This window comes from Pieris brassicae, chromosome 6, assembly GCF_905147105.1.
Source record: "Pieris brassicae chromosome 6, ilPieBrab1.1, whole genome shotgun sequence".
NCBI lineage: Eukaryota > Metazoa > Arthropoda > Insecta > Lepidoptera > Pieridae > Pieris > Pieris brassicae.
Genome location: NC_059670.1, coordinates 12579106 through 12605186, shown reverse-complemented (window position 1 = coordinate 12605186; position 26081 = coordinate 12579106). Strand labels below are relative to the sequence as shown.

General features: G+C 34.1%; 1 protein-coding gene across 3 annotated transcripts in view; it reads right to left on the bottom strand.

The window, feature by feature from the left end:
* Positions 1-4178: 4178 nt before the first annotated feature.
* Positions 4179-26081, bottom strand: part of LOC123710922 (O-acyltransferase like protein-like) — a 30531-nt gene continuing 8628 nt past the window's right edge. For 2 of the 3 annotated variants that reach the window (XM_045663235.1, XM_045663238.1), the window contains exons 6-13: positions 25402-25489; positions 19949-20115; positions 19579-19764; positions 17515-17694; positions 16719-16869; positions 15327-15507; positions 12276-12418; positions 7974-8588 (exon numbers count right to left, since the gene is read on the bottom strand). In XM_045663235.1, the coding sequence (XP_045519191.1) occupies positions 8397-8588; positions 12276-12418; positions 15327-15507; positions 16719-16869; positions 17515-17694; positions 19579-19764; positions 19949-20115; positions 25402-25489 (1288 nt within the window). In that variant the 3' untranslated portion in view covers positions 7974-8396. Of the gene's footprint in view, positions 4250-7973; positions 8589-12275; positions 12419-15326; positions 15508-16718; positions 16870-17514; positions 17695-19578; positions 19765-19948; positions 20116-25401; positions 25490-26081 lie in introns of those variants that run through there. The other variant, XM_045663237.1, reaches the window with a different exon arrangement.

Below are 26081 nucleotides of genomic sequence, written 5' to 3'. Positions count from 1 at the left end.
ACAAGTCACGGTCGGCAATGCACTCGCGAGCGTTCTGGCAATGTGTGTCCATCGGCGGAACGGTACCATTTATCAGATGAGCCTGAGCTGCCTTTTCTGCTTTAACAAAAAACTGGTTAAAAGATGTTGGATTTCTGGATTTCTGCCACCTGTATAAAGGTATCTATTATAGCGTGGGTGAGTTTAGACCTTAAGTTTTAAAAACAATTGTAAAAAACTGTTATTATGATTGTATGATGATATTTTTATATGGCTGAGTGTGGGGGGTTTATCGATCTGAATATAACAGTGTTTTTGTATATAAACTTTGCATAATGATTTTGAAAACAATACTGACTTCGTATTATCGCAAATAATTATGAGGATATGACGAAAATAACAAAAGCGCATCTAGTAATGTTTGTCAACGTAAAAGGACTTAATAGATGTAATGGTCGGTGAAACGTTTAGCTATTCCTTCTTTTGCAATTACAGTTGTACTAAGAAAGATTTACTCTAAATAAACAATTTGACTACGAAATCTAGAAGAAAATCTTTTTCTATTTGTTAAAGAATGCAAAACAAAAACTAAATTTCAGAATTAAATCTCCAGACAGTCACGACCGCTGTAGTCATATAGTTTTATAAAAATACAATCAGTGGTTACTGTATATTGATCATTTGTCATAGAAGGGAATTACATGAACAGCCTGTGATTGGCACACGACGACGCCTTTGTAACTACGGCAAGCCGGTTTTCTAACGATGTTTCTCGTCGCCGTTCGAGCAAATCTTAAATGCGCACCTTGAAAGAAAGTTCATTGGTACACAGTCGGGGACTGAACCTACGATCTCAAGGATGAGAGTAGCACGGTGTATCGACTAGAGTAACACTGCTGCATTATTAAACAGCAATTTATTTTACCAATAATATCAATAAAATAATTAACGAGTCACGGCAAACAAATTTACTTGACAAAATATTATTTGACTTTGATAGGGATATTTTTAAGTACATTTTATCATGATTTGACAAAATACCAATGTTGCTACGAGTTGTAGAAAGATTCGTTACAAGTTCGTTAGAAATAGTATCTAATATGATGTGTACAAAATTGGAGGCGGCTTTCTCTACGACTGAGGACCCATCTCAAAATAATATAATAGTATATATCATTCTTTATATTTAAACTAAATGTAGAAAATGGCTTAAATGATTACCTATTATTATTAATTAATTCTGGGATGTATGCATGAACGCTTATAATGATAATAATTTATTTATACAATCTGAAGTTTGCATATTATGCCACACATAATGGCTTGCAAAATCGTCTTAAAAGATAGAATTCTAAATAGAAGTCACAATAACATTATGAGTCACAAAATTATAGTCAATTCTTATATTATCTTATGACATTATTAAAATATATTGTACGTTTCTAATGAATATGAATTATTCCTAGGTACCTCGTTAATCAGAATAATTTTTGGGGCACTTTTAGCTGTGTTTAATATCAACTATGCATTTTACAAAACCTCATTTTGAACAGCGCACCCAAATTTAAGCCTTGACTTGTTAGGGCTATCGCGGAATATGCTTATGAGTCTTCAGAATATCCAAAGCGCAAAATCATCTGCATCATATGCTCATCACCTCAGACTTTCACATCATAACACAGCACAGCCGCATTAGGTATTACGTAATTAATATTTTTTATTGATTACACCTTTAAAGTAAAACTGCTTGCTAAGGCCTATTACAATACAAATGAATATTTAAACGATCCTAGTGCTTGGAGGTGAAATGCTCCAGTATAAAGGTGTAACACGACTGAATCTCTCAGCTGCATTTCCAGACTCTGGGGCGATCGTCAACATCCACGACTGTATTAATGTAAAGTGGGAACAAACCGTGATCCATGTGGTATCAAATTATTTCAGTATAATTAGTATTATTATTATTTTCTTATGTAGCCAAGTTTACATTTCAAGGATCGTCATGCTCGCTTTAATGTCATTGAATGTGGCGGCGTCCATGCCACGGGTTGTCTCTCTCCCTAAAATATGGCGAGGGGGCTGATGGCTGGCCATGCGTGATACTCGTGAACGGGTGCTACTTGTGGTGATTACTCGTACTTGAATTCGTCTATTCGGTGATATGTGTTATTTCGATTACGTGTTCGCGTGTTGTTCCTACGAGAATGTAAGTGCGTGCTCCTATTTTACCATGCCTCCGACTGATAGAGGATCTTTGACAATCTGAGACAAATTTGTTACGATGTCATGTGGAACATGGTGTAATGGTTGCAGCTCCTTACAAATGTTGTTTAAAAGAAAAAAACTTGGCTATTAAAAAGATTGGCGGAGAGTTTATTGCCAGCTCTTCTCTTCCGTTCTCGTTAATTGTAAAATTAGAAACATCTTATATATACATTTATGTCTTTAACGTTTATAAATGTATATTGTGTTACCTATATTAATAAATGATTTTGAATTTTAGTCGTCTATTTTTAATTTTCTGCCCAGTAATCGAACCGAGACAAACACACTGTTTTGGGAACCATTTACTTTATCGTAAAAATTTAAGTTACATCGTTATTTGTATACTAAAGTAATCGATAGGCAACGCCATTACTAAGGCATTTAATGTATATATTATTTTTTTGGACGTTCATAAATGTACATTATGCTACCTATATGATTAAATTATTTTTGACTTTGAATTTTCAGAAATATTCGTTTTAATATATTATGTTTTCGATCTTAGGCTATATGTGTAGTAAATATGTATTTTGGGGTATATAATTTATATTAGCTGTTGGGACATGAAATAATAATATGTAAGGAATATTCTTTGTCTCGAATTCACATATATTTTTAAAGGTCTTCACGCACTGATTCACAAAGGTGTCTTTTGTATTTAAGGCCTAATATTTCACTCACACAATTCGTACCGATTTAACTTTAACGGAGAAAAAGGCCTAGTTAATAACGGCGCAGTGTGACTTTTATTTAGTTGAGGGATTCCGTAGCTGATATATTTCTCTGGGAAAGTAAAAGATGATTATATGATGCCATCTAAGAACAAAACTTCGATAGAGTAAATTTCATTTTTTACATGACGTGGAACGAAAACTCCATAAAGAAGTTGAATTTTGAATTAAAGTTACAAATGCATAAAACATGTTTCCTACAAAAGCAAAGTTTAGGCAATAACGAAAGTGTAATAAGTCGGAGAAGTGGCCGGCTTCTTTCATTAAATTTTATTTATTTTTCAAAATTAGGGTATTAGCTTAGTACTTCAAGGATAGTGTTATTATTTCTAAGAGTAAATAAATAATTATTTTTTGGTTACGAAAATCGAAAGGAAGCCGTATTGAAGTTTTTGGTCAACCTCTTTAACCAAGCTAAATCAGAGTCGCGTGTAATTCTCATTGAGTTTCCTTCTCTTCTTAAAACGAGTTTTCTTTTGAACATCAGCTTTTATAACGGGTCCCCAAAAACACTCCTTTGTGCTCCTCTGAAATATTAATAACTTCAAAGTTTCGAAGCCCTTCGCATGAATCCGCAAGTTTATTAAAAACGGGGGCCGAAACGAGATTTTTGACGCCATACAAAAATGGGTTAGCTTTGAATAAATAATTACTCTGAGACTTTAAAAGTGTAATTATATTTGTTATAAACCATTTACATTATATTTGAGTGATGTTTAAGAGCTCGAACCTACAATATCTTACTCGTATAGAGAAATAAAAATGGCGAGGACACCGACCGATGTGTCAGGCACAGAAGAACTTCTTAACTTTAGTAAGCAAAATAAGTAATAAGGTAATAAATAGGTATTAATACCTGCACTTTTGTAAAAAATATTGTACGTATCCTTATTTTCTTAGCGAATCAATTTTACACGAATTTTTATTTTATATAGTTTATTTTCTAATAATTTGATAACACCATGTACACAACTAACTTATCTTAAATTTTCTCTCAGTGAACGTAGTTCTTTGAGAAATAAAGTGTCTTTGAACAGAAAAGGCATTAGTAATAAAATTTAAAAAAGCGAATTTTTCCTTTCGAATAGTAAATAAGTTTACATTGAAAATGGAGAAGTAAAGAACTAAAGAACTAAAACTTTTTTAAGAACTATTGATTACTAGTGAACTAAAAGTGAATGATACCACTATGTGGAACCAGCTGCCCACTGAAGTATTTCCGAACCAATCCGACTTAGGGTCCTTTAAGAGAAGAGATCAGATGCGCCTCCTGCCTATATAAAAAAAGAAGTTACTTATTTTCACTTTGAAATTGTTGACATAAATCAAGAACGGCGAACGCTTACAAAAATTATGAATAAAATAGGAATATAAAGTTCAAACTGAATTTAAAATTCTTTAATCCATTCAATAAAATTTCCAGAAATAACTGAAAATACGGAAGTCGATATAGAAATATTGAGACTAATCTTATAAATGGGCCCTATAAAAATAGATTGCGATACGATAGGATGAGATTGCTTGACCGCGGGAAAGGAATTTAGAATAGAAAAGTTATTTTAAAAATTTTCCCTGCCACTGGTAACTTTAATATAAATATAAGTATTAGTTTGTGTGCTTATTTTCAAAACCTAGTCGTTGGTTCGGTACTCGTACATGCTCTGTTTAAGGTCGCCCCCCCCCCCTACTATGAGCGTGCTATAAACGTGTCAGGCACGTAAAGGAACCGTAATCCGCATGTCGTCATGTACAGATTACAAATATTTTTTTAGATATCATTTGATAAATAATTGGGATCAATGGGTAATTACACGCCAAACTCGTCAAGCGAGTATGCTTACCTTACCGTAACCACGTACAAATTACTTAAAGAGGTCTATTAAGTATGAGGGTTTGCTATTAATTAATAAATGATCGTCGAAAATTTGTAATACTAGCGTGTTTAACCAATTTAAAGGCTTCAGAGTGAGACTCATCTCTGGCGTCTCTGGGATCGTCTGTTCGATCCTCGGCTGTACTCCAATGGACTTTCTTTCTATGTGCGTATTTACAATACGCTCGAAAGGTGAATGAACGACAGTTGACAGCGTGTGTCAGGCACAGGAGGATCACTTGCCTATTAGATTGACAAAAGGTCACAAAACAGACACAGAAATCTGAGGACCTATAAAGGTTGTAGCGCCACCGACTTTTATATTTATTTAATAAACTTTTATTTTTTTATTATTATTGTAACTGTATGTACTGTATAATAATATTTTTTATTATTATTGTAAACTGATAGATTCTACTATCTATCTACTTCTATCAATACTAATACTAGGAAAGTCAGTTGTCAGTTTTAAATCAAAAGAACACGTTTAATAGATTATAAGCAAATATCCTCCGGGATCGAATCTACGACCTCAGCCTATTATCTCCCAGGGAAGGACCCCCACAGGGACACCGGTCTTGTGAAGAGGACCATGAAAGACTTCCAGCCGTCAAGGTGCTTAGTGTTATGCCGTCTTCACGGTCCGGTCTTACAATGTACGCCACGCTTGAAGCCTTCGTAAGAAATACATGTTTTTGTTCATAGATATCTTAATCTTATTAATAAAAGCAAAAATTAACAAAATAAGAACCTTCTTTGATTATTGTCAGTAATTCAAAGGCGTTCTATTTCTATACTAGACATTTATGAATTTTTATAAAAGGCAACACAGCTTTTATTAAAATACTTTTTTACCAATTACTGGTGTGTACCAAGCGGAGCCACGTGCCAGGATAAGGGCATAAACAACGGTGACCCGTATTAGCTGGGACTATGCCAAATACGCAATAAGCAAAGTTCGCCTATTTGTTTACCATAGAAGAATTGTAAACAGTTGCTCCAATTCTGATTATAAGAGGTAAAAATTAAAACTAAAAAGTATTTAAGACATCGTTAACTTAAGCGAATTGAATATTTATTAAATTATTTAAAAAAACAAATTCAATTTTATCCATTTTTTTAAACAAGCAATATTTATTTACTTAAAGTAGTATATCTCATAAACTAATCGTACGATAGTTGTCAAATATATACAATATACACGTTACTTTTGAAGGTTAGGACTAACTAAAAACCATATTAATTTAATACTAGCAGCGCCATCTCTGTGTCAGCCTACGAACTTTACAGCCCACCTAATACATATTACACGTAACAATATTGATATGACAAAAATATTAGCTATACTATTTTAAAATTCAAGGTTTTTAGATTCAATGAATATTGATACTGTGTAAACATATTTATTATTATAGTAGTTATAGCATATACAATTATGCCTGCGATTCATTTTACCGTTTCGCCTTATTTTCACCGTTCACGCATGAAAAGTAAAGTGTTTTACGTATGGTATGTATCAAGGCCCTATCCCAGCACGAATTGCTGTGTCAGTGTCTCGGGGTGGAGTGCGGTACGCAATGGAGAGCTAGAGCGCTGAGGCGCGCCGGCCCGTAATAACAATTAGTTATGTAAAATATTAAATTAATGTAATTTTATCAATTTTTTTTTCTGAAATGGATTACTTGGCTTGCGATAAAATATCGTGTAAATTTCAAAATCGTGTTCTATATATAGATTTTCGTCATAAAATGAATTCAAAGTGTCAAAAATTCGCAATGTTTGTTGTTTTTCTATCGAGGGAAGTTATTTAAATCGTGTATCGATCTTTCAAAATGGATACATAAACTACTCAACTCAAACTCAATATTACAATAAATGGAAAGAAACAATGTACTTTTTTGGAATTACCGACCGGCCGACCGGCCCGTAACAAACAATAATAAGGTAATTTTAACCATTACATTTTAATTCAATAATTAATTAATAACAATATTTCCAGTCGTTATGTCAATTTTATTAATTAATTCCTTTCCAGAATCACTACATAAAAATCTGACTAATACCTTAAAAGCTTCTACATTCTTTATTTGTTTCTTCTTTTATTTTATATCGCACAAGTAACAAATATAATGATAACTTTAAAGATGCTTGTCACGAGCATCAATAACAGGATCGTACATTTTTACCTATCACCATCACCTTCATTATCTTCTCTTTATATTTCATTAGTTAACTTCCATTTCGCCGCTTCGGTGGGCGGAGAAATTGTGTTCCTCCGTAACATATATTTTTGTATCTTAAGTTTAAAAAATAATGGTTGTTTGTAAATTCGTTTACGGACTATAGTTTAACACAAAGAAGGATTGAATCTTCGAACGCATAGGCCAATCGAGTCGAAGACAGGTAGATGCGGCGCAAGCGTACAATAAGCGTAACGGGACGATGAGCGTAACGTAAATTACTTTAAATGTTTGCGGTATTAAAGATATCCGAGGCCTTTTTAAGCGTTAAAGGTTACTGTCAGGCGTTTAAATATCTATATACCGTTACTATTATACTGTATTTGTCAATAATTGTGCTGTAGCTCGAACTAGTTGTTCATTTCTGGGTTATAATTGTTTAATTAAAGATATAATAAGCAAGTTTGTTTGCTAATTAAATTCCTTGATTAGGAGTTAGAACACAAAGTGCGACGGCGAAGGCCTAGGTTATTTGCGATACTAAGAGCAAGAACCAGTCTGTTGCACAGATCCCCGTTATCAAAGACGTCGTGCCTAAGGAATATATTTTATTTAATGTTTCTCCACTTTATCGTATCGGCATAGTCTGTAAGGATAATGTATGTGTTTCTGTAATAAATATATAAAATATTATTTACAATATTTCGTAACTGTAATTATCAGGAACGAGAAGTTTACTTGAAGTTCTCGATAAACTAAAACTAAGTCTGTAGGTACTTATACAACTTAATAATTTGTTTAAAATACTTATACATATTGGCAGAGATTTCATGGAAGTTCTAGATTTGACGAAAAATTATTTTCAATAAAAAATCATAATGTATTTAATAACGTTTTATCATATATTCGTATTATTTACATTAATTACATTTTTCATTAGTCATGAGTAACAAATCTTAAACTGTTGGCAGTAAACCCCAACGTTACAAACTTTTAAGTCTGGGCCTCAGATTTCTGTATCTGTTTCGTGACCTTCAAAAGCGATCAGAAACGTTTTCACCAACACGCCGTCGATTTTTGGGTCTTAACCATAGTTTATCTATCATGTTTTCCAACTGTACGAGTGCGTGTTAAATGCGCACGTAGTCTATTGGTGAACAGCCGGGGTTCAGAACTACGAACTCTGAAATGAGCACGCTGAACTAGGCCAACACTGCTGGCATTATACTTAAAAAGAATAGGCTAGGTATATCATATGAAATCGAGTCAATTGTATTCTTAATACACTTCGCAAAGGTAATTTAGTTCTACTAACAGATTTCAGTCTGTTAGTTGAGCTATTTGGTTTAAATTTACCCGTCAAGCAATTTAAATGTGTGTGGACACAGTCGACACAGACACGTTAGACGCTCCTGGTTTCACTGTCATCTTCTCCTCTCTTGGGACACGTTTGGGGCTGAACCAGATCTTCTGTAAGGCGCACGCTGGGGCTTCAACAAATAGATGGAGTGGTAATGATGCAAGATACGTGGTGCATACGATGCCTGCGTATAGCATAATCTGAAAATTGAAAATATCATATGTAGATGTATAATTACAGTCGTACCTCGATTTACGATCGGCTGCTCGTGTGTATCTCAAAACACTACGAGCAGCCGAGCGAGCGATATTTTGGTTTGAGATGAGAGCAAGAGTTGAGATAAGAGGAATCACACTACACAAACAGTTTCTCTCACTTCAGACTAGACCTCAGTGTATTTGTTTATTTCCTATGTTCTCGAAGCATTTTTGATAAGTTGCGATCGCGTTTTTAACTTTTTGTAATGTGTGTAAGATGGGTCCGAAGAAGATGATGTCTATTACAAGCCTGACAACATTTTCTTATTCCAAAACACTTATAAAAACAACAACTTGTGAGGTGGTGTTTTAGCAGCTGGAACAGATTAATGGCATTTCGATTAACTTTAATCGGGAAAATTGCTTTGAGATCCGACCAATTCCACGCACGAGCAAAGTTACGAAACAAAATAAACACGTATGTCGAGCTTCCACTGTATGTACATATTTACGCCTGTTTACAAGTCACTGACCGTAGAAGATGGGCACAGATATACTCATAGATATGTCAGGGAATATTCGGATTATCAGGAAATGATTTGATCCATTCAATTGAGCGTTAATTTTTAGTGTGGCTTTGGTTAGTAATTGAGATTTCTTGTATTACCTTTAAGAATCATAATATATTTTGATTAAATTTGTTTTGTTATTACTTAATTGTTTCATAGTTTGGAATCATTACTTAACAAATAAAAATACGAATATTTTTACGACTAATCAAAGCAGACCAAATGCCTCAAGTGGGGCATTGACTTTAGATGGTGCGTTCAGGGATCTCAGGGCAGTTCTGATTGAGTATTTAGTCGAGCATTGTGGTGATGAGATTTTAGATCGAGATTGTGATTCAAAGAAATAAAGGTGCCCTTAACCTAATTGTTATTCCAGATTTTTTTCTCGCACTCTTGACGCCCACTAAATTCACTAATGACGATTGATGGAGTAACAATATTTCTCCGATATGTAAAATAGTTTATAATAATTTATTTGACTTCCTCGAAAATAAATCGATTTCGTCAAAGCACTTATACTGGGTACTAATTCTTCACTTCAAGATTCTCAAGACCACGAGACTTCTCTTTGTTGCGATTTCTAGTTGATGCAAGAATTCCTGCAAGACTGATCAAAATAAAATAAAGACATTTGTGTTTAAATATAATTAATTATTGAGAAACTGCAACCCGAATCCAATCACTTTCGTAGCTAAGCGTTTGAAGTCTTCAACTTTAAGGCTAAAGCTGTGACTCCGGGTAAGGCAATAACATATTATCACTCACATTATTTAGAAGTGCAATTAACATTTATAAATATTGTGTCAACTGCACGTAAAAACGTTCATTTCTTTTTTTTATATATACTATACTAGTTTTCATTCTGTGTGTATAGCATGCTGTAAATTGTGTTTAAAGTAAATGCATAACAAATATTAGATGTCAAATAACAGTGGTTATACTTCAAGTTAAATTTGAAACCGTAAATATGGATGTAAAATTAGGTGGGTTTGCAAAAATGGAGACGACAATAGCAATTTATTTAATTATGATAGGCCAAACCATTACACAAATCATACTTAAACAAAACGCAATTTCTTTTAAATTAATGTAATGATATAACTTTTTATTTAGAACACCATTGAATTGGGATGATACTAATTGTGTGGACACGTTAGCCCAGCCATAAAATAATAAACGGCTCAAATATAACAGTCATTCCAACATTGATTTTGTTCCCTTTGTGGTAGAGAGACACTTGGGCCCTGGGGTTCAAATGCGCTTAGTAAAGATTAAAGTTGGTGCCTGGTATATAGTATCGGTGACCGCAGAGCTGGTGCTTTATTCGTTGAGATAAGTATCGCAATATAGCGAGGAAATGCTGCTAGCGTTAAAGGTACACTGCCACAGGGACAATTTTTTTTAATTTGTGTCAATTTCCCATTCACATCGTTCATGATTAATTCCTATCATATCACTCAATGGACAAAATACCTAAATAGAAACGCTCAAAAGTGAAGTTCATTCAGTCAACTTTAATCTTATCCCGACATCAGAAATCTTGAATCGCTCCCTCTCGGGAGTTCTATTCAGCGAATAACCATCTTATTTGCGTATTGTATTGCTTAAACATTGTATTATTAAGATGGTATCAGATTTCTCGGTTTAAGAATTGTATTCTTAAATCTTTCCGAGGAATGTTATTTAAAGTTTTCCAGATTTCTAGTAATGGAGTACCCATTAGAGAAGGATTAAAGAGAAGTTAGAGTATTATATTTATTGTCCTTTTGAATTTTTTAAATGCCTTGTTGAACCCCGAAGGCCTATCTTAAGGGCGTGTGAAGGGCTGTGGTGTTTTTAGTGGGTAGGGTCTATGCATAGCAGTAGGCTTTAAGTGTAAACCCAGCCCCACAGGCCCCGTGTCAAGCTCGGTAACGATGGCGAAAACCTGCCTAAGCGCATTCTCACTTCATTAAAAAAAATGCTTATAAATATATTTATTGTAAATTATGTCTATATAATGTCTGAAGAAACTAAATATAACATAATATGGAAAAGATGAAAATACGGAAGAAAATAAATATAATACAACTATATGGAAAAGACTAAGGTGAAGAACATAAGTTAAGATATAGAAGCAAACGAATCGAGAATGAAATCCATATATTGAGAGGTTTGGAAGAAACTGGAGGAGGTCTTTACCAAGTAGGAGTTCCGATCAATAGTACTATAGAAAGTTACTGCAACTACTAATAATATACTCTAAACAATTGATTGGAAATAAACAGGCGTTATTTTTACTATTTAAGCGTAACAAAAACATTAGTAAATAATTGTATTAAAACTAGTACTACTTTCTATCACTCTTACTTCGAAGGCTTTTCAACTATGGTATATGGTATATGGTACTATGTTCAAAACGAACAAACAACTTTCCTTCTCAGTGAATACATTTCCGTATCTTTCTACGAATTCACTACATCCGGCTGCATCTGCCCTATTCTTGTGTACTATCTGGATGTTTTTTATTTAATTTCTGTTCCTTTGTTGACCACATCATATATAATACTATATCTATGGTACGTAACAAACTCTTTTATCTAAAATATATGACAATTTAGGTGCAACATAAATCTCACAAAAAATCATACATACAATTTAAATATGAACAAGATTAAATTAAATACCAGAAATTTTTGGTAAGCAGGAGAAAAGCTCCCAGCAAAATAGTGGATAAGGTACTTAGGTGGATAGACAGGCACTTAATAACGCCAACTTCAAAACAGTCCAGTACCGAATATATCCAGCTCCGGATACGTAATGTTTAATCCGTTATAATCGCGAAGAATTCGAAAGAGAGATGCCTGAACTTCTAAGCTGATTTTGCAGACTGAATTCAGAAAAATTTGCTAATTTTAGACCTTGGTAATAAGTGAGGTACAACAATTTCAATGTCTCATAAGAGGGCACTGTTCAGGCACGGCTTTGATATGAGTTGAATTGACTTGCGAACCGGTAGTAAATGTAAATTTAGAATCAATTTAACATTTTTTTTGTTGACGTTCATAAGTGTACTTGTTTACTAATAAAGTTATTTTGATTTTAGGCGCTTTAGGTAACTAAGTAGACTTCTTTAACTTACGGCGGTATAGTCTGTGGCGTAAAAGGAGCGCCTCATTTGACCGCCATAGGTCCTTAGTACAGTAGCGTGGACCAACATAGCGCAGTAAGACATTCTGCCGAGTGGCTGCAATGGACCCCATTCTACGGAGCTAACGTAGATCTCTGAAAATAGTTGAATTAGTTGGTGAATATACAATTAACTCTGATATAAGAGCCAAAAGACTTCTTGGTTATACAGAAATAATTTTAAACATTTAAGGTATAATCTACATTTTAAATTTGAAATGTGTGTGTGTTGATATTGTAATTGGCCTTGGCTCATCATTATGATGAGAAACAAAATAATTAAATAAACACTAAACAAGGCATTCATAGAACAAAAAATTACACGTCAATTGGCTCCTCCTTTTTGAAGTCGATTAATAAAAGCCTTTAAATTTCCTAAACATTGTTAAAACCGTTTCCCAGTTATTAAGGCCTCGACCAAAAGCAATTTATTTTACTTGTAAATAAAAAATGGGATTTATTTGGTGAACTCAGAGCTCTGCGCGAAATAAATAAACGCGTTAACATACAAGCTGAAGACACAGGGCGTGTGAATACGTTAAACGAACGCGGACGAAATTAGGGTGGTTATAGTCTAGACGTTTCCAAAGCGTCACGAAACTTTGTTCAAAAAGTTAAGGATAAATGAATCAATCTAATGTCTCATCGTATTTTTTTTACGGCCATTGCTTTTTTTAAAGTTATAACAACATTTTTCTTTTTCAGTCTTCGTTGTCCCATTCACTGTTTACTTATATTTAAATACTTTTGCTTTGTTCCATTAGTTTTGTCTATGTAACTATATGTCTCATGTAATTTTGCTCTTCAGGCACATTAAATCACTCGTGTATTTGAGACAAGCTTTCGTTTTTTTAGGTGTAAAGCAAGCCGGTTTCCTCACGATGTTTTCCTTCACTGTTGGAGTGAATGTTAAATGTGCGCATCGACAGAACCTCGTCCTCAGCGGTGACAGTCGCACGCTGAAGCGACCAGGCCAACATTGCTCTATAAGTTCAATAAATAATTTCATCAACATTTTCTGCAATTAATTTTAAAACATCGTTTTTGAGCCTAGTTTACAACTACCCTAGATGCATTGAACGCAAGACCGAAAATCCTTCGTCCGCATTTTTATTGTTATCCAGGATCCCGAGTAATCCCGCTATCTTTCGCACGGGAATCGAACCCTTATGTTAAACGGTACGTGTTTGAGGCTAATATAAATTGCTGTATTATGTCAGTTAGGGCGTGGATTTACTGAATAAGATTTAAGGGAATGTACTGAACCGTGTTCTATGAGCTTAAAGTGAAGCTGATACGAAAAGTTTAGTAAAAAGAAAGCTAGACTAGGCGGTCATATTTTAATTCTTTTCCAATATTTCATTATATGGGACTTTCCTATGTAAAGCCAGTCCAAAAGTATTGCCGTATAGTGGATAACCTTTAAAACTAATATATTGTATATTTAAGATGTCAACCATCAAATTGGTGTCTATTCGATTACGCGTTGTCAAATTCCTGGATATTGTGAGTGTAAGTTAAAATGACGAAAATTTATTTTTGTATATAACTACACTTAAATAAGTAAATATAGGCTTTATTGACAATCTTGTAGGTTACATTTTATCTTATTTCTACTTAATTATTAACGAAATTTTGTTAAAGTAAATGTAAATATTATCATATTATTTCCTATTAGACACCGGTTTCTTGATCGTCTTACTTTCAGCATAGGCCTCCCCAAGTGTTCTTCACCAAGTTCTATCTCTTGCTTTCCTCATCCATGTCGCTCCTGCCACCTTTTTAATATCATCTTACCATCTACGATGTTGTCAACCTTCACTTCTCGTTTTATGTCTAGGGTACCATTCCATAACTTCTTTGGTCCATTTTTCGCATTACTTCGTATTTATACATTCATCATACATTTCCATTTTAGTTGTATGATTCGGTATTTTATATCTATAATTTTAGTATGTTTTCTTATTGTTGATAATCGAATATATATCGAGTAGAAGAAGTATTTCTTTCCATTCGGTGTTGACAAGTTTCTAGTGTTTGAATATTTTTGTTTGTGGAACTCCATGTCTGATATCAGTAAGTCATGGCAGGCAATACATTTTATACATGTATTAAATATTTTCTTATTGGTTTTGTTTGTTATAATCGGGTTTTTCATGATCTCTATAATCTAATACTAGACTTAGACTAACTATACTTAGTGTTGCTTAAATCAGTTATATAGCACTCCCGCAGCAGATTTTTTTTTACGTAAGTAATTTGATACTTCACTGTCCCAAATAAAAAGCTTGTAACTGCTTGAAAAATGTCGTTTTATTTTTCGGGGAATTAATATACTATATGTGCTTATATAAATAGCTGCTTTTAGTAAAGATTTCTCAAAATAATTCAACAAGCGCTTTATTTACAACACTATTCAACAATGTGACTAGTGTCTCAATTTCTAGACATAATATTAAACGTACAAAATTTTGTCGTTGGTTTTCGCAAATAATTCCATATTTTAATTATTTAATAAAACATAATCTAAGATATAAAGCGCAATTTTGAATGTTGCATATTATTTTATAAATTTCTAGGAGGGTGATTCATAATAGACTCGGCAGATCGTGACATTAGATTCTCTTTTGTATCGCTTAGGTTATGCTAGAGGCATTTTGATTAGATTTTTGCCAATTTTATTTGTAACATTATGGGCCTTACCTGGCTTATTGTTCCCATACTAATTCTCTTTATCCTTACGACATACAATTGAGAGGCACACAATTCATATTCAGGATATATTGCGGCGAGGTATGTACGCAGGGATTATTATGTTCTTTGTGTTAATTTTTTTGTTATATTGTCTTTTTATATTTTAAGTAAACCAATTCCACTTAGCTCCCGTCAATAAAAGAGCGTTCAGTATTCAGAGTGATCGTAGGGAGCGGCATCACTTAGTGAGCCGAGTGAGACTGTAAAAAAATTACGTTAAATTATATTAACAATTATTTTATATACTTACTGTTACATTTATAGAAGCATCCGATAATGAAAATGCATATCGCAAACGCAAAGAAGTTCTGATTCAAAGCGTTAAAAATGGCCGATTCGAAAGCGGTCGCCTCTCGGTGATGGAGATCCCAGCCCATCAACACCGTCCCAAATGCAATGGGAATAGAGATGAAGAACAGGGCCTTTAGAAACTGGAAAATTTTATTTATTATGTTTTTATGTATGTGTTGGAGGTTCAAGCATAGCTCCTTCCACCTGGATGGTCAAGGTGTTTAAATTGAATTTTGGCATCGTTCTCAAAAATAGCCTAGAAAGATCTTTATATTCCTTTTTACTTGATACATTTAGATTACCTTGACTATCTTGGATTACCAAGGTCAATCCATAATATTAAAACGTTTGTATATTTTAGTACATATTAGTTTATTGTGGTACATTCATAGGATGGTATCTCAGAGATGGGAGAAGAATGCCATCACATAACTCTTTCTTTGATTAAATTTTTTCCTTCGACGACGATCAGCTGGAATGAAGGAGAAGATCAAGCCGTGAAATGACTAAACGAGTGGAGACAACGAAGCCTATGTCGGAAGACATCCTGGCTACTGATAACTAATGTGCTATAAAAAATATATTTAAAATGTATGTGATGGCTTCGGTTAAAATTATGTTAATATATGGATTTTTTAGGGAATACAGGCTTTTATTATTATTGATATTATGCATTATGTAGTCCATTATATTTTGTTAAAATGTATGTATTATATTGATATGGAGTCCCAACCCAAGGTATAATCAATTTCAAGGTCTGTTGTAACTATGATGATTTCGTAAAAATAATCCCTTTAATAAATAAATCTGCTGAGAAATGTTGGCCTAAACGCGTTCTTAACTTCTCTTAAAGCGCTTCTTAACTCTGAGACCGTACGTTCGAATCATCACTGTTCACAAATTTTACATTCTAAGTAAGCATTTAACACTCGTATAGCGAAGGAATTTTTTTCAAGTTTACCAGCATTAGATCCATATATTCGACTGCGGCATTTCTTATTGAAGTATTTTAGCTCACAACTAACATGAATTTGTATTTAACATTTGTTTGAGAAATTCTTGTTTTGCACGTATCACGTAGAAGCACTGAATTGTTTTCGATGATTTTGTTACACCCTCCCTCGCGAGGGCGCTGCTTAGACCCTTTCGGGGCGTATGCCCCCTTTGGATGGTGTGCTGGTCCGCGCCCTGCTAATACAGGGCGGTACGGGGGCGGCCCTTGATGAGGGCAACCGACTGGATTGTTATTCACATCATTTATATAATTACGTATAGGGATCACTTGGTAAAAGGTCAGCTTTATAAACTGTATATTTAAGTTACTAATATAATCGTGAAAGGTATAGCTCACCCAAGATTCGCCCAGATTCCACTTGTTGTTCTGCGCTCGATGATAGAACCACGCAGTCAGCACGCCAAGATGATACCCAGCCCAGTTGCCCTGGGCCGACACATATGCGTGGTAAAACGTGTAGTTGAAACCAAATATATTACGGATCGATCTGGAATGAAAAAAAGCATTATAAAAGGACGGCAATACACTGACTAAAATGGATGTCTATGGGCTGCAGTGAATGCCTTTGTACTTTTACTGAATTTGTCTACAAATAATTACCTTTAAAGCTATATAAAGCCACTTTTAAAACCATTGCAGTCATACATAGCACTGAGAGAAATGATAAAATTCTCAACGAAAATGAAAAGAATTAAATGTCGTGATTTAAAATAGATTTTTTGTAAAATCTTTCTAATTATTTTTTTACAAGCGATATAAAAGGATGCTCACCAGATGCCAGAGGACTCACGAATGCGTTGCCGGTATTTTAATTGGTACGCTCTTTTCTTGAAGGACCCAATTCGAATTGGTTCGGAAATACTTCAGTGGGCTGGTTCCACATAGTGGGTACGCGACAACAACTGCCTTAAAAAACGCTCAGTTGTGGACCGACGAGCGTCGAGGTTATACGGGTATAAGGAGTTTCGTATTCTGCCCCGACGTCCAATGATAAACTCAGCTGAATCCCTCAAAAGCCGACAACACACCTACTTATATGGGTGTCCATGGGATGCTATAACTGCCCATTTTGGGCGTCCCGTAGGATGGTTCCCCCACTACCGTATAAAATTTTTTTAAAGTCAGTACTCACTCAGGGAATATGCTGACGCGTATAGGCAGCAAATCCATGAAATAACTCTGCAGGAATGGTATCAATAAACTCACTACCATAACCCCACTTAAGACCGGTACTCCGGATCTTGGCCAGCGCCAGATGATAAGCATCACTACCATTGTCATCAGGAATAGCTGCGTGTCTGTTCCCAAGTACCTAACCACAAAAATATAGATCATTTTTTTATTACACCTTAACATACATATGTATATCTATATTAATACTAGCTGGCCTGATAGACGTAATTTTTCCATTAAAACATATTTCTTAATTATAAGTTGATATGCTTTACAATAAAATGTAGGTTCCAAGCTCTTACATAACAAAACTTACTAACATACAAAATAAAAATGATTAAAATATTACTAATAATTAAATAAATAAATAAAACTATGCAAAAGCTGGCTGGTTGTTGAATTGTGACAATTAAGATACAAACATTAAAACAAATAAAAAACAATGGTCAAATATTGCGGTCAATCACCCAGATATAAAAAAAAACAGTTTATGGCGTATTAACGAATATACATAAAAAATAACAAAAAACCCAAGCCGTGTCACGTAGGAGTTCCTCACGAGAATTTTTTGGATACAATTTAAAGTTTGGTTGATCGCGCTCATCTTAAGAACTATTTCGAATTGAAGACTATTTAAATGTTGAATCGTTTTTATTGAGAAAAGCTACAGATAAACAGGCGCACAGTTTATTACCAAATTAATTATTATTATTATTGAATTACACTGCATCATATACAACACAAACCTATATGAAGGCAACTCAAAAAACGCACTTTCTTCGCCCAACGTTTTTCTCCTTGGTAGGCCTTTCATCTTTAACCACTTAAAAACTACATTTTCACTCATATTACATACATTCACTAAAAATCTTAAACAACATCTTGTCAACCTGTCTTATCCTGATGCACAAAATATTGTTATTGTACAAATATAGTTTAATTATATATTGTGTTACGTAGAAACTATTGTCAAGTACAGTTATTATCAAAAGGAAGAGACTGGCTGCCCACAACACAGGAAATCCTAATGTTGTGTAATTATAAAGTATTTATTTCTTCCTTTTATTATAATATATTGTATGCAGATAAGAAAAAATATAAGGTATGGCGAAGTTTATAAAAATAAAAAAAGACTCCTGCGCCACGGGTTAGTTAGTTATAAAACAATCAAATTATTAGGAATGTTGTTGAAAATAATATACATTTCTTGAAAATATAGAAGAAATAACAACGACATGAAATCATAAAATTATAATAATATTAATTTGTACCATGCAAGACATTTAAACAAATGTTAGTACAGTTCTTAGGAAACGTTATTTATTGACATAAACATTTGCGTAATTTTACGTGCGATTTGGATTTGGGTTTAATGTTTGCTAACATTGTCCTTATTCTAGCTTACTTAATTTTCTCGAAGGTTCTACATTAGAAAGTCTAATGCGGTAACATGCATTTTCTTTTTAAAATGCGTTGTTACAAAATCCAGCCCATACATTTATGTTTACTTTACAGCCCACCATTTTTAATATATTGGCTCAAAAGAAAACTTTTATATGATAATTTAGGCACACAGATTTCCAGCGTATCCGATAAACAAAGTAAAAAACTTCAATTGCTGATTGAGCCATATTTTTTATAGTATGATGTTAAGTGATCGACACTTACATTGCCAGAGATTATTGAAGGATCTTAAGGCGAGTTAGTTCGGAAATACTTCAGTTGGGTGCTGGTTCCACATAGTGGTGGTGCACGGCATAAAGTGCCCTTAGAAGCGCTCAGTTGTGGAATGACGGACGTCGTCAGCCTCCTGTGCTATCTTGTCAAATTATTAGGTCTTAGGCAAGCGGTTTCCTTACGATGTTTTTCTTCATCGTTCGAGCCACTGTTAAGTGCGCACATAGACAGAAAGTCCATTGGTGCACAGCTGTGGATGGTACCTACGACCTGAGAGATGAGAGACGACGCTGAAGCCACTAGGCCAACACTGCTCACAACTATTAGAACTACTGTTGCTACTTACCAAGCCTGAGGGAGGCACAGATTCTCAAATGGGAACACATTTGGCATAAGTATAACCAATTGCCACCAATTCATCCTGCAGATGTCTCGCTCACGCTTGACCACCGCGTCCCACATAGGACCAGATCCCAAATGGGGTACCCAGGTCATTGCCAGACCCATTACTACGAGAACAGCTGGCATTAATCTAGAAAAAACATTTTTTTTTTCACATTTTGGTACACTTATGCTGTATTAATAATGTTTATTTTATGATAGGGGTCAACGATTATAAAAGCTCCCAATAAGTCTCAAGCTAAACGACTTTAGGAATTAGAGTTGCATCAAGATAGTAATAAAGTTAGTAGTAGTAATAGATGTATTTAAGTTACCGGAGCCAACGATTAACAATAGCCATAGGCACAGTCTTCAAACTGAACTCGTGAGTTTCAGCATATGTCAACATTTTGTAGGCCATCAAAAATCCTCCCATCACAAAGAATATTTGGACTATGATGCGAGCGTTGAACAGGAGAGATTTGAAGAAATCGTCGTATGACTGAAAATAATGCTGTGTAATTATGCTAAATTCTAATCTAACATAACATGATTTGTGAATAGTTACCGGCAAATGAAGCGCTAAGGACGAAATATTAATTTAAAGGATTTAAAATTAATGTTTAATAGATCATAAATCTAAAAAAATAAAACCAATATCAGTTCCAGTACCAATTCAGTTTTTGACTAAATAAGTCTGCCATAATAAATAGATTCTCAATAGCAATGCTAAGTTTTCAAATATAGCCGAAAACAAATTAAATTTGATTACTAAGCATTAATTTGTTTCCATACAAATTGTCCCTTTAATGAAAATTTCAGGTACAAACATTAAAACACCACACATTAACAGGAATCGACAATGTTTAGCACAGTGTGTCGCCGCAAATTAAATCGTGGTTGAGATTAAATGATTCGTGATAACTGCTGTAACGTGAAATCTATGTAGTGTGTTATAGCTGAGTTTTCGATGCGATAACTCTGGGGTCTGCGGTAGAAAGTGACCGATTTGGAATCGCATTTTCTTCCCCAAAAACAGATTAAACGCCACCAGCGCTACAAAGAAAAATCAAAACTAATTAGGGTAAAAACCACCTTCACCGGGAAAGGTTAACTTCGTACTTCGCTCACTCCAGTAAGCTTCCGTCCTGCCGTTCAGGTGATTAACTATTCTGCAATGGCACAAGCTGAGGCCCGAGTCCCTCCAGCCCTTGCGCTTGCCCATTCCGGCTGAACTATGCTCGTCAAAACAGTCTGACCTGAGCTGTCAAGGCCTTTGACATCAGCGAGATTCTACTTTCCGAGTAATACAGATCAACTGTACCGGTATTTTAAATCCTCCAATGAGGCTTGCGGGATGTCCATAAAAAGCCCATGCACACTCACATATTGTGTTGCCAACCAATGAGGGAGGAATGCGGTGTTTTGGTCTAAAGGTCTTTTACCTTTGACCTTTGCAGGTAAGTATCCTTGCGCATTTGGAGAAAAAAACTATTTTGTCATAAGGCGAAAATTTAAATACCACGTTAATGAATTTCCATACCATTTTGTATCCCTCACATTACGTTAGAAATTAATTTTCATAGAACTTTGTAACACGCTCTCGGCAACGACGACACAGATTGTTATCGTGAAAAGCTCTGACGTCCCGTTAAGGTATAGTATAAAGTTGATTTTGCTATCTGCTTTATCTGATCTTTATATGGGAGTAGTGACAAGCTATATTTTGTAGTCCAGAGCAGTTTAGTGGCTGTGGACTCTCATCTTGTAGGTTGTAAGTTCGATCCTCGGCTGTGCACCAATAGATCCACATGCTTTGCTTTCTATGTGCGTATTCAAGATTCGCTCGTTCGAGGAAGAAATATATTATTAGGAAACCGGCTTGTCTTAGATACCTAAACACATTTATATTTTTATTATATCATTATGCCCTTTTTTGACAAAGGCTTCCTCCAAATCCCGCCATTCCTAGATAGGAAGATGCAGATGCACTGTGTCACTATCAGCCAAGTATCATTTGCAGTTACCTTAATCTTGTCTACTCATCTTCTAAATTTTCTTCCTCTTTTGCGTTTATTGCACCTTGCGTTTAGTACGTTCTGACTCCAATTTTTTGTTCCTCTTGCCATGTGCCATACCCATTTCCATTTATTTATTTTGGCTCGCAGAAACAGACACTTTCGACAGGGACACGGATTAAGGGAAGCTGTTACCGTGTCTCCCGTCCATGGCTAGGAGATGGGGCTGTTGGTATTTAGTGGATTCCTTTGCACCTCACGGACCGACCCCACAATCCTCAAGTCACTTGAGAATGTTAACCAGGTTCCGTTTGCCGACCCCTGAGCGGATTTTCCAACAATAATATAAAGTTAAGTCAAAATATGAATAATGAAATGAAAGTATAAATATGTCCTCCCCAAGCCCCACATTGGGTTAAAAGACTTATGGAAATTATTTAATAAATAGCGTAAAAAAATAAGAGTATTTTTATCATATTTTTAATATAGGGATATATTCTATAATCTTTATCAAAGCAAAGTTTTATCTTCTGAGTATATTTTTACTTGTAAGTATGTTAGTCAATGAGATTTATTTATTCAAGTTTACCACATAATAGATTATAACGGTATATATAACAAACTCTCTTATCTATAATGAATGACAATTTAGGTAAACACATATGTTAATAAAAATTGCAATTAAAATATATAAAAAATAAAAAAGTGCCAGACATTTTTGTTTTGCGGTAAAAACCATTTTACAATATAGTAATTCATACCTAGCAAAATTATTTGCATTTGCCTTTAATTATTTATACATTAATTGAATGTAATTGTGTTCAAACAAGGCTTTTAACCATTGATTTAGCAAATTTCAATAAGGTGAATGCACCAGTGAATATAATGTCAATGATCTTTTACCTTTAATAAATGTTAGGCATTTAATTTGTAAAAGATTTATTATGTTTTAGTGCTAGCTTCCTCAGTCCATTGATAATAGGATATTCTCAAATATTTTATATTATAACATAGGGCAAACGGGCAAACGGGCACAAGGCACCTGATTTTAAGAGATATTTATGATTCCCATGTACACATTGCCAGAAGGCTCGCAAGTGCGTTGCCGGCTTTTTAAGAATTGGTACGATCTTTTCTTGAAGGACCCTTAGTGGAATTGGTTCGGAAATACTTCTGTAATATATATATACCTATGTTTTAAATCCCGAAACTTTTTGGTCATCTTTTTTGCTATCACTGATGTTATTTAAGACAAGACAAAGAGAACTGAAGTATAACTCAATTTTTTTTATTAATTTGGTTCAATCACTCACTTAAGCTTCTATGATATTTTTTCTTTATAGGCATGGAAGTATGACCTTGACACACTTCTAAGACGTGACAGTTTTCTCACAGTGTCTCCATGGTATATATGGAATTCTAACGCACGACTATCACATTTACGACGGACGCATCAGTAAGTATGCATAGTATCTTACTTCCACTAACAAACTATACATTGACACAAATTAATGAATATTAAGATGTACAAATATACAACTTTTAAATTAAAAAATAAAGAACCAAATACACGTATTAAATTTAACTTTACACGTAGCTCGCATAACACTAATCATACACATTTACTTAAAATCAGATATATTATTTATATATAAATATGACATATATGTTTTTATCGACAGTAAACTTCGTTAAACCTAAGCTATCTCTGACGAATTAGGATTACCGAAGTATTACCATGGAGCCAAATAAAAAACCTAAGATTTCGTCTCTTAAAGAATTTCAAGACTCATAAATCCACTTTATATCGTTGAATCTAAGCCTAGAGGCCTATCCTTTGACTATCTTAAGAAAATACTAAACTTCAGTATTCCCAAGTCGCCATAAAATTGTGATGTATATCTATGGCTTTATCCATTTTGACGGCTGTCCCAAAGGATTTGTAGACAAGTAAAGACTTGAGGCAACTGTTGTCGAAGTTAAACGTATTGTTATTTTGAAATGTTTTGGCGGTAATTTTGCAGGTAGCTCGGGTGGCTGATGCTCATCATCTTCACCTTCTATATTCAATTCCTATTAATCCCAAAACTATCGCTCATCTTTAAAAAGAATGTAATTTTCTCAGTCCTTTATGACTGTATGTTACGCTCCTCAATTAGTTTAGGATGTCCGCCATTAAGTTGTGGAACACACTCCCCGACTCTATACGATTGGCTACCTCTTTTAAAAGTCTTCTTTACCATACCCTGCTTAATCGTGACTCATGTAATTAATGTATTTTTTAAAGAAATCACTTTAAATGTGTAAGAGTTATTTTAATAAAAGACAATACTATTAATGTATTTTCTTATTCTTTTGTATTGCATTGTAATTCTAGTCTAGTTTTATTTTTAATATACTATTTGTTTATTTTGTTACGCACTTCTTGAACTGTACCCTTAATATTGTTTTGTTTTTTACTAGGTTGCCTGGAAGTTTTCTAAGTTGTGTAACTGTTAATAGTCGGTGCAAAGCCAATAATTATGGGTATATAAATGTTTATGTATGTATGTGTATGTATGTTTATGTATAATGTAATACAAAAAAAATCGAATAATGTAAATCATTCTCGACTCCGTTTGAACACATAAAACATTTCATCAAAATATGTCCAGCCGTTTCGGAGTTTAATTACGAACACATGTACAATGGATTTATATAAATACCAGCCATTTATATGCTGTATAGATATATAAAATGTCGTGTTATGTGTTGTACTAATAAGATCGCGTTTTTTTGTGTACGATAGTGTCATAAAATCAGTGAAATTTTAGACGAATTCTAAAGTATTGTACTATTTCAATTAACACCGCAAAGTCATTGTGCAGTATTTGAAAATTTTTACTGTGATAGTCACGAGAAACTGACAGGAATTGAGATGTGTCAATTATCCTGTTAAAGTGCGACAATAATCGACGAAACACTTCGTTGATAAACTGCCTAGTTTTTGACAATCAGCATTCTTTATGACACATAAAACCACTTCTGCCTGACACATCTCTGAATATATCATTGAATACGAAAACTATTCAAATACGTTCTGTATATTTTGTGAACAGTTTTAAAAAGAGGAATACATTCCTTTTTCCTTCTGATTTCGCGATTTCAAAGACTTAATTTTCGATCATCTATAGATTGGAATAGAGACTGGCCAAGACGCCAAGGTCGTTTCGTCCGATGCACATGCAACTGCAGAATCGGTAACGCAACACCGGCAGGCCTACTTTTGTAATGTTGTTATTATCAAACCATTTATACGCTAAACTAGAATTAGAATGTCTATATAAATAAAAATGATCGCAACATAATATGTTTCTAAACGCAGCTCGGCCAGACGAATTCAAGTATTTTCTTTATTTATGCCTTGTATTCTGGGAAAGGTTTTTATGGAGAGAAGAATTAAAACAAATATAATCATTATTCTGTTGATTCTACTTCTTAGTAAAATTCTTACTTCGAGAAAATGTTTTGTATAAGCTGCTTATGATTCGAAATGATATTTGCGATGTTATCCCGAGACCTCTAGTTTTTGATATAGTAAAATATAAATAATAATAATGCTTAATATACTCAAATAATTACAATTATTAAATATTTAATTTACTTTTGGGAGTCACGATACGAATGTAAAGGCTTTGTCCTTATATTCAAGAAATATAGATTTTAACAGACATTGTTTGTGTATTCAATTGACAAGATGAATTATATAATAAGATAGTATAGGTACTTACGTTTTCAATGAATTCTGGATTCTCTGTGTAGCCATAACCAATGAAGATCATGGAATGAAGACCGAGGATCATTGCCATTGTATAAAACCTATGAAGACAAATTATATTCATTATTATCTTTACTATATTAAACTTCTGTATGCGTACAGGAACAGTGTTGGCCTATTGGCTTAAGGGTGCGGCTCTCATCCTTGAGGTCGTAGGTTCATTCATAACGTTCGCTCGAACGGTACAACATCGTGAAGAAACCGGCTTGCATTAGACCCAGAAAGTTGACGGCGTGAGTCAGGCACTCATGGCTGATACCATTATTACAAATTATCATGAAACAGATACAGAAGGCCCAGACGTAAAAAGGTTTTAACGTCACTGATAATTTTATACGTACCATAGCCTACACGCCGGATGGTAAAAAAACAGCAAAGGCCATGAAATAATCGATAAAATATGAGAATGGAAGAGTTATATCATGATAAATATTATTCGATATTTGTATACACATAAAAATGTATAATTGTAAGGGGGAACCCACAATTGAACGTTAATTGTGAGAGGGTGCAACTACACTGATTGTCCATTATGTTCAGCTCACAGCTCTGTAGTTAAAATTAGATCGTCAGACCTAAATAACGTACGAGCATGTCCGTCAATGTGTCAATAATAAAAGTTTTCTTTTGTTG